The 7,850-nt window shown below is 45.0% G+C and overlaps 2 protein-coding genes across 2 annotated transcripts in view; both read right to left on the minus strand.

Annotated features, from left to right (window-relative positions):
* Positions 1 to 1,018: 1,018 nt before the first annotated feature.
* Positions 1,019 to 3,550, minus strand: fetub (fetuin B). Its single transcript, XM_026996696.2, has 7 exons — positions 3,362 to 3,550; positions 3,141 to 3,254; positions 2,936 to 3,023; positions 2,653 to 2,819; positions 2,462 to 2,575; positions 1,773 to 1,856; positions 1,019 to 1,657 (listed from the first exon to the last, which is right to left on the minus strand). The coding sequence occupies exons 1-7, from the start codon at positions 3,548 to 3,550 to the stop codon at positions 1,019 to 1,021; spliced, it is 1,395 nt and encodes a 464-aa protein (XP_026852497.2).
* A 1,247-nt stretch (positions 3,551 to 4,797) lies between these two features.
* ahsg1 (alpha-2-HS-glycoprotein 1) overlaps positions 4,798 to 7,850 on the minus strand; it is a 3,551-nt gene continuing 498 nt past the window's right edge. The window contains exons 3-8 of the mRNA XM_035523094.1: positions 7,721 to 7,802; positions 7,181 to 7,335; positions 5,848 to 5,967; positions 5,613 to 5,687; positions 5,173 to 5,395; positions 4,798 to 4,995 (exon numbers count right to left, since the gene is read on the minus strand). Of these exons, the coding sequence (XP_035378987.1) occupies positions 4,871 to 4,995; positions 5,173 to 5,395; positions 5,613 to 5,687; positions 5,848 to 5,967; positions 7,181 to 7,335; positions 7,721 to 7,802 (780 nt within the window). The 3' untranslated portion in view covers positions 4,798 to 4,870. The remainder of the gene's footprint in view (positions 4,996 to 5,172; positions 5,396 to 5,612; positions 5,688 to 5,847; positions 5,968 to 7,180; positions 7,336 to 7,720; positions 7,803 to 7,850) is intronic.

Raw genomic sequence — 7,850 nt, forward strand, 5'->3', positions numbered from 1 at the left:
AAAAGAAATAAACTAAAATTTAAAATACTAAATAAAGATGAATAAAGCCTTGTTTTTATTATTGTTATTATTATTATTATTATTAGTAGTAGTAGTAGTAGTAGTAGTAGTAGTAGTAGTAGTAGTAATTTATTATTACTACTATTACTTAACATTACTTAACACTATTACTTATTATTATTATTACTTAACATGGGAAAACTGTGTTGTTAATACACACTGACAGACAGACAGGTTTGCAGGAGTTGTAAGTGAGTTTAACAACTACACAATCATGACACAATAATGCAACAATAACAACTACACAATAATGACACAATAATGCAACAATAACAACTACACAATAATGACACAATAATGAGACAATAACAACAACTACACAATAATGACACAATAATGAGACAATAACAACAACTACACAATAATGACACAATAATGGGACAATAACAACTACACAATAATGACACAATAATGGGATAATAACAACTACAGAATAATAACACAATAATGAGACAATAACAACTACACAACCCAAAGGCTAGTCACAGGCTGAACAGATCACACAAGAGTCCAGGGCAAGAAAATCCAAGTTTAGGACTATAGTGTCAAACCAAGTTTACGACTATGGAGAAATTCTGGGATTACAGGGGAATAGTGTGTGTGAGAGGGATTACAGGGTAATGGTGTGTGTGTGAGGGATTACAGAGGAATAGTGTGTGTGAGGGATTACAGAGGAATAGTGTGTGTGAGGGATTACAGGGGAATAGTTTGTGTGAGGAATTAGAGGGAGGTGTGTGTGGGATTGATTTGGAGGATGAGGACCCCTGGTGAACAGGTTGGGGGTTGCGTATGATGATAAATTGTGAATAACTGGTAGTTTTGTGAAATGTACAAACCAGTAAACACTGAATGCCTTGAAAGGATGTTTTATTGGACACAGTCCATCACTGCTATTGAAAGGACACTTTACTGGACACAGAAAATCACTGCCAGTACAGGCGTCACACACAGCAGCAGTTTAAAAGAGTGGGTCCTCAACAAAGCTGTCCTGAATCAAGCTGCTCTTGGTGGAGAACTCCGCTGGGCACTGGTGCGCCAGGCCGGATGGGAAGGGTTCAATGGTGGGTTCCTTCTCGCCGGGGATCTGTGGGTCAGCGTGGAGCGGCTGGGCGGAGGTTTGCGCTGGACTAGGCACAGGGAAGCCCGAGAGGCTTGCGGTCTTGTCCATGGAGGGGAGGACATACACCATTCCCTCGGGACGCTTCGGAAGGCTTCCGTGCTGGTGCTCATGGTGATGGTGATGGTGCTCGTGCACGTGGAGGTGAACATGCCCGTGTTCGTGGTCCAGGGCCAGTTCGTGGTCGTGCGCGTGGGTCTCGCCCTCACCGTGACCGTAGTTGTGGTGGGTGTGTGAGCTCTTGTCTTGGGTGTGATTGTGAGCGTCCGAATGGTGTGCATGAGCGTGGTCATGGTCGTGCCCGTGTACGTGGGCATGGGTGTGACCTTGAACCTGACTGTGACCTTCACTTTGCTCATGTGTGTGATGGTGTGTGTGCGCCCCCTTGTGGTCATGTCCTAAGGACATATCACTGATATTAGCATGGCTATGGTCCAGCTCTCCTCCCTGGTAATGCTTCTTCTTTTCTTCCTCTGCGGCCTTTAAGACAAGACATACGTTGTAGCAAACACTTATGTATTTATACACATACATTTTATAAGGCACAAAAATACTTTCATTGTGCTTTCTTAAATTATTTTCTCTATAAACTTACCTCAGGCTCAAAGATTTCACACTCAGCATTGAGGTGCTCGTAGCCATTGGCGTAAGAGAGTGAAGATCTGCAGAGGCCTTTGTGCTGAGGAGGGAAAACAGAGCTTCACTGCCTACACTGCACAGAGCTTCACTGCTTCACTGTGCTGGGCTTCACTGCCTACACTGCACAGAGCTTCATTGCTTCACTGTGCTGGGCTTCACTGCCTACACTGCACAGAGCTTCATTGCTTCACTGTGCTGGGCTTCACTGCTACACTGCACAGAGCTTCACTGCTACACTATGCTGGGCTTCACTGTGCTGGCCTTCACTGCTACACTGTGCTGGGCTTCACTGCTTCACTGTGCTGGGCTTCACTGTTACACTGCACAGAGATTTACTGCTTCACTGTGCTAGGCTTCATTAAGCTGGGCTTCACTGCTTCACTGCGCTGGGCTTCACTGTGCTAGGCTTCATTGCTTCACTGTGCTGTTCTTAACTGCTTCACTGTGTTGGGCTTCACTGCTTCACTGCACAGAGCTTCACTGCTGCACAGCACTGGGCTTTTTAGAATGGTGTTATAGTAAAACATACACATTATAGTTTTTATAATAAAATATACACACATCACTATGTCAAAGACTAATATACAGTGATATTGCAAATGTCGGCCATATAAATCTTTGTTTAGGGAATTTTATTTCACTTACTGCAAACTCGCAGGCCATGATCTGGCATTTTGAAACCTCAGCTATATCAGTTTGGTTGGAGCACACCGTCTCCTGGATGATGAACTCCACGTTGTAAAAGGTGACAAACCCCCCCTAAAGGAGAGAGAAAGAAAAGAGTTCAGGTAGAATGCCAAGTTTCTTTCTTCTTGCACGTGCGGAAATGCTCCAACCTGGGAGGTCGCTCTTGTGACATTTAGAGGGGTGAAAAAGTTTGTGAACATGCTGTTCTTGTTGAAGTTTTCCATGCCCATTTTCATGGTCTCCACCACCTTGACACTATCCACTGGGATCAGGACCGGGCAGTCAGGGCACATCCGAACGATTCTGGAGGCAGGAACTTCCAAGGAATGCAAATATCCAGTTACTGTCTTTCCTTTAATGTGCTGAACATTAACTGCATCACAACCTAGTGCAGTTTGGGTCTGTATTTTGAGAGGTAGTCGTGGTTTTTACCAGGCCTGATTGCACAGCTGTATCCGTAGAGACGCGAGACTCTGTGAACTTTGTTTATGTAGATCACTGCCCTGCATTGACCATACACCTGGATTTCACAAGATATACAGGGAGATACACAGTTTTACAAGGCACACAGTATGCAAGTCAAATTTCAAAGGACACGAGCATGTAAATGGACATTTATGTTAGAGAGCCGCCTTACCGGGTTTTCACCGATATCTCTCACTTCACACTTCCTCCAGTTATTTTTACTGAGGACATGGCACTTTGTTTCAAGCACGTCGATGGTTAGGTAATACACCACTCCTGCTTCTCCCTAAAAATGAAAAATATAGCTCTCTTAAACATCAAATATTTCAAATAAAATCACTAATGATTGACACGTGACCTCAGACGCCGGAGCCAGAGAGGCGATTCACTCACGTGACGCCTGACGTGGACGTTGCTGAGGCGTTCTAGGCTCAGCACGTAGCCCTCTGTGCGCTCCAGGTTGATCTGGTCTAGGGCCTGCGCAGCTGCGCCATGTGCCGGAGCATCCGTACAGGAGCCTGCTGTCAGCGGGTGGACAGGGATCCCACGCACGCTTGCAATTGCCAGCAGTAGCAACAGCATGGTAGAGCTGCAGATGTTCTCTCTTTCTCTCGCACACACACACACACGCATGGGGGTGGGAGCCCTCTGTGTTTATAGCCGCCTTCAGCTGCCAGTTCCCCCCCAGTCTGTAAACAAGGCCCCTTCTCCAATAATACCCCTCTAAACAGTGTCCCCCTCTCTTCTGAAAGACCCTTGTGATCCCGTTCAACTGTTCAGTGCCAATCAATCATACAAGCCAATCAGCCTACAGTGTGTGTGTGTGTGGGGGGGGGGGCTTAGATGGCTATCTTGTGACATTTTGAATGTTTATAAAGACTCACATGACTCATTCCAGCACGTCTTTACATTCCTTTTTAACTTACATTTTTAATTTGTTAATTAATATTCATGGTTCTGGCATATAGTGAGTAAAACCTGAGTTTTACACATCAGTCAGCATGGAGAAGGTGCTATTGTCCAATATGATTCTTCTAATGTACTCCACATAAATGAAATTGTTTAGTCATTCATAATACTAGTAATTCTAGCTTTCTCACATCTTCTAAAAGAAGTAGAAAGTAAACAAACTAAGCAATATTTTAATATGATAAAAGACCGTTGTTATTTTGTTCACATGTAGATTATTATATTTGACTAGTCACTTTATTTAAAAACACTTACATTGAGTGATTAACATTATTAAGTAGATTTGTTGCATTTCTGAAAGCAGCTCCACCAGGGCACAGACGCTGTTACAGGAAGAAAGGGTGGTGGGTGTTGAGCTGGTTTGAGGAGAAGGTGTTGCTGGGTGTTGCTGGGATGTTTACATGCGCTAGTGGAACTGATGGTCTGGGAGTGGTTTCTTGGCTGTGCGACTCCTTAGCTCAACTCACTGTCTCTGTTTCAAATCATTATCACTCTCCTTCTCACTTTGGCCCATGATGCTAACAGCCGTTACGAGTATGCTGGGTGCCGCGGAAATTAGAGACGTCGCAAATCTCTAGGTAACAGCATTCATGTCATTCAAAGCAAGTAGGTGTTGGGGGCAGCTCAGTGGTTAATGTACTGGACAAGTAATCAGAAGGTTGTCAGTTCAAGCCCCAACACTGCCAAGTTGCCACTGTTGGGCTCCTGAGCAAGACCTTTAACCCTCAATTACTCAAGTTGTATTCAGTCATAATTGTAAGTGGATAAAAGTATCAGCTAAATACTATTAAATGTAAGTGTAAATGGAAGTTGATATGGTTGAGATCAAATCAGACTTGATAAATGTAAAGGAGGTTTATTGTTTGATAAAATCTCATGACGTGTGTTCTTCTGTCCAGTAGAAGAAGAGCTTCGTTCTACTGGAGGTCAGTCTCAGGCGTGGGCCTTTTGAGGCCGTCTCATAAAGGTAGGTGGGAACGGACATATGGGGTGGATGGAAGGGGGTATTTTCACAAACCCATGGCATTCTGGGAAGGGGAACTCTGGATCACTGGATCCTGGAAGATGAGCTGTGGGTTCACTGTGAGTTAAAGGATGGTGGGGTGCACGGGTGGGTTTCGTGGGATCTTTCTTGTGTTCATGGTGGTCCCCATGGTGTGGATGTACTCGGTGGTGTGGAGGACCTCTGTGGTGTGGATGGCCTGAACGATGAAAACAGCCTTGATGATGATCACCTTGATGACCTGGGGGAAATGTGTGGTCTGGATGCTTGTCATGACCTGGACCAGCATGGGCTGGACGTTTGTCATGGCCAGAACCAGCATGGTCTGGACGTTTGCCATGGCCAGGAGGGTGGTGGTGGTGGTGGTGGTGGTGGTGACCTTTGTGATGGTGGTGACCTCTACGGTGCCCACAGTGCCTTCTGTAGAATGGATGATGGTGGTGGTGTGTTGTGTTCTGGAATGGAGTAGAACAAATAGAAGCCGACAAAGAGTACATATTAACAAAGGTCTACAATCTGTGACCTGGGCATGAGATCAGATCTTAACAAAAGTCTAAAATCTGATTGGGCCTGAGATAAGAGCTTAACAAAAGTCTAAAATCTGATTGGACATGAGATAAGATCTTGACATAAATATAAAATCTGATTGGATGTAAAGAAGGTGCTGCATACCTGAGCATCATAAATGTCACAATCTACAGTCAGAACACTGTTTCCAAGCTGAGTGGCTTGGCAGAATCCATAATCCTTAAAGGAGACGATGAAAATTTTACAAACTTGTTTTCATTAACAAAGGCATAGAAGCACGTTGTGATTTAAGGATATTTAGAGGGGACCCAGTAATTGTGGTGGCCCATGAATTCAGTCCTAAAGCAAAGCAGATGAATTTGATATGAAGCATTCTTACAGCTTCCTTGTCACAGAGTGGTTTGCATGCATTTTTTCCCTCAGTTTTCACGCTGTCTGCACACTCAGTCTCCACTATGGCAAACTGGACAAAATAGCTCTGTCCGAACATCATGTTATGCTGAAAAGAGATACACACACACACACACACACACACACACACACACACACACATATATATATATATATATATATATATATATATATATATATATATATATATATATATATTTATTTATTTATTTTTTTTCCAGGTGAGTAATCGTACTGTAGTAAGAGATCATGAAGAATCATCAGTTACCCCACTGGCATAATCAGTTACCCCACTGGCATAATCAGTTACCCCGGTGGCATAATCAGCCTAAGGAGGAGACAGAAGCTGCTGACATCAAGACAAGGAAACTCCTCACAATGCACAGAGGGTTTCATCCCAAATCCAGCACTCTGGGACTGGACACTAAGCAGAAAGGGGTGGGGGGGCAGAGAACTAGTGAGCATCAGAACATCCAGGATGAAACAACCAAGACCCAGGAGTACACCAGGATGATGGCACCAAGTGATGAAGGACATAGTGTGTACCTCAGACAGCAGAGACCTGAGGAGGACGGGAATGAGGAGGAGCAGGAACCATCATGGGAGGAGAAACCCCTGCATGGTACGTACCACCAGCAGATAGTGGATGTGGCTGATATGGAGAAATCCTACCAATGGCTGGAAAAGGGCTGGACTGAAAGACACCACAGAGGCACTAATCATGGCAGCACAGGAATAATCTCTGAACATGAGATCAGTAGATGCTGGATCTACCACACCAGGCAGGACCCCAGATGCAGGCCGTGCAAAGACAACCCTGAGACCATCAATCCAGCACATAACAGCAGGATGCAAGATGCCAGCAGGCAGAGCGCACATGGAACGCCATGACCAAGTGGCTGGTATAGTGTAACAGGAACATCTGTGCTAAGTACGGGCTGGAAGTTCTGAAGTCAAAGTGTGATACACCCCCCAAGGGGGTGGAAAATGACCGAGCTGAGATCCTGTGGGACTTCCAGATACAGACAAGGTGGTAAAGGCCAACCAACCGGACAAAGTAGTGAAACAGCAGTTATAACAACATCAGGACCAAGGAACAAGAAGAGATAGAAAAGATGTGTAGGGTGGAGGCAACTGTGGATCTGGTGGTAATCGGCACACTGGGGGCTGTGCTCTCAAACTGGGAGATACTTTCCACATATATATATATGTGTGTGTGTGTGTGTGTGTGTGTGTGTGTGTGTTTTCTTTTTTTGTTCCAAATGAACAGTCATAATGGCACCATCCTTGACTGCTGCTACCTGTGAAGTTATTCTTCCCACTTCCAGCAGTTTGAAGTAGGAGGTGTGGTTGGACTCGCTGTTGAACATCTCCAGGGCAGCTTTTACGCTCTCCAGGCCTTTGGGGTCGTGCAGGGGCAGCAGAATGGGGCAGTCAGGGCAGATGTGTAGCAGAGCTACTGTGGAAGCCGGAGGCAAAATGTAAAATTAGCAGTCTCACGGAAAAAAGAAATGTTGTAGAAAATGTACCACTAGAAATGTAACTGTGGTAATATAGACCAACGCATATAAAAACATAGACTGCCACCTTACAGGTGAATGAAAGACCTGGCTCTGTGTCACAGGTGTAGCAGGTGGTGTATGTACCTGGCTCTGTGTCACAGGTGTAGTGGGTGGTGTATGTACCTGGCTCTGTGTCACAGGTGTAGCGGGTGGTGTATGTACTTGGCTCTGTGTCACAGGTGTAGCGGGTGGTGTACGTAGCTGGCTCTGTGTCACAGGTGTAGCGGGTGGTGTATGTACCTGGCTCTGTCTCACAGGTGTAGCGGGTGGTGTATGTACCTGGCTCTGTGTCACAGGTGTACTTTTTGATGCCTGGATGTTCACCTCCACACATAGTCACGTTGCATTTTGCTATCACTTTCTAGAAGGCAAAATAATTAAATTTGTTCATCCCACAGCATAAGAAATG

The sequence above is a fragment of the Electrophorus electricus genome, chromosome 26 (assembly GCF_013358815.1).
Source record: "Electrophorus electricus isolate fEleEle1 chromosome 26, fEleEle1.pri, whole genome shotgun sequence".
Taxonomy (NCBI): domain Eukaryota; kingdom Metazoa; phylum Chordata; class Actinopteri; order Gymnotiformes; family Gymnotidae; genus Electrophorus; species Electrophorus electricus.

Bases quoted from the DNA above. Each gene is read 5' to 3' on its own strand.
- fetub (XM_026996696.2), bottom strand. From the start codon at position 3,550: ATGCTGTTGCTACTGCTGGCAATTGCAAGCGTGCGTGGGATCCCTGTC. The intron at 3,024-3,140 runs GTAAGGCGGCTC...TGTGAAATCCAG, and splicing joins GAGATATCGGTGAAAACCCG to GTGTATGGTCAATGCAGGGC. The intron at 2,576-2,652 runs GTTGGAGCATTT...TCTCTCCTTTAG, and splicing joins TCACAAGAGCGACCTCCCAG to GGGGGGTTTGTCACCTTTTA.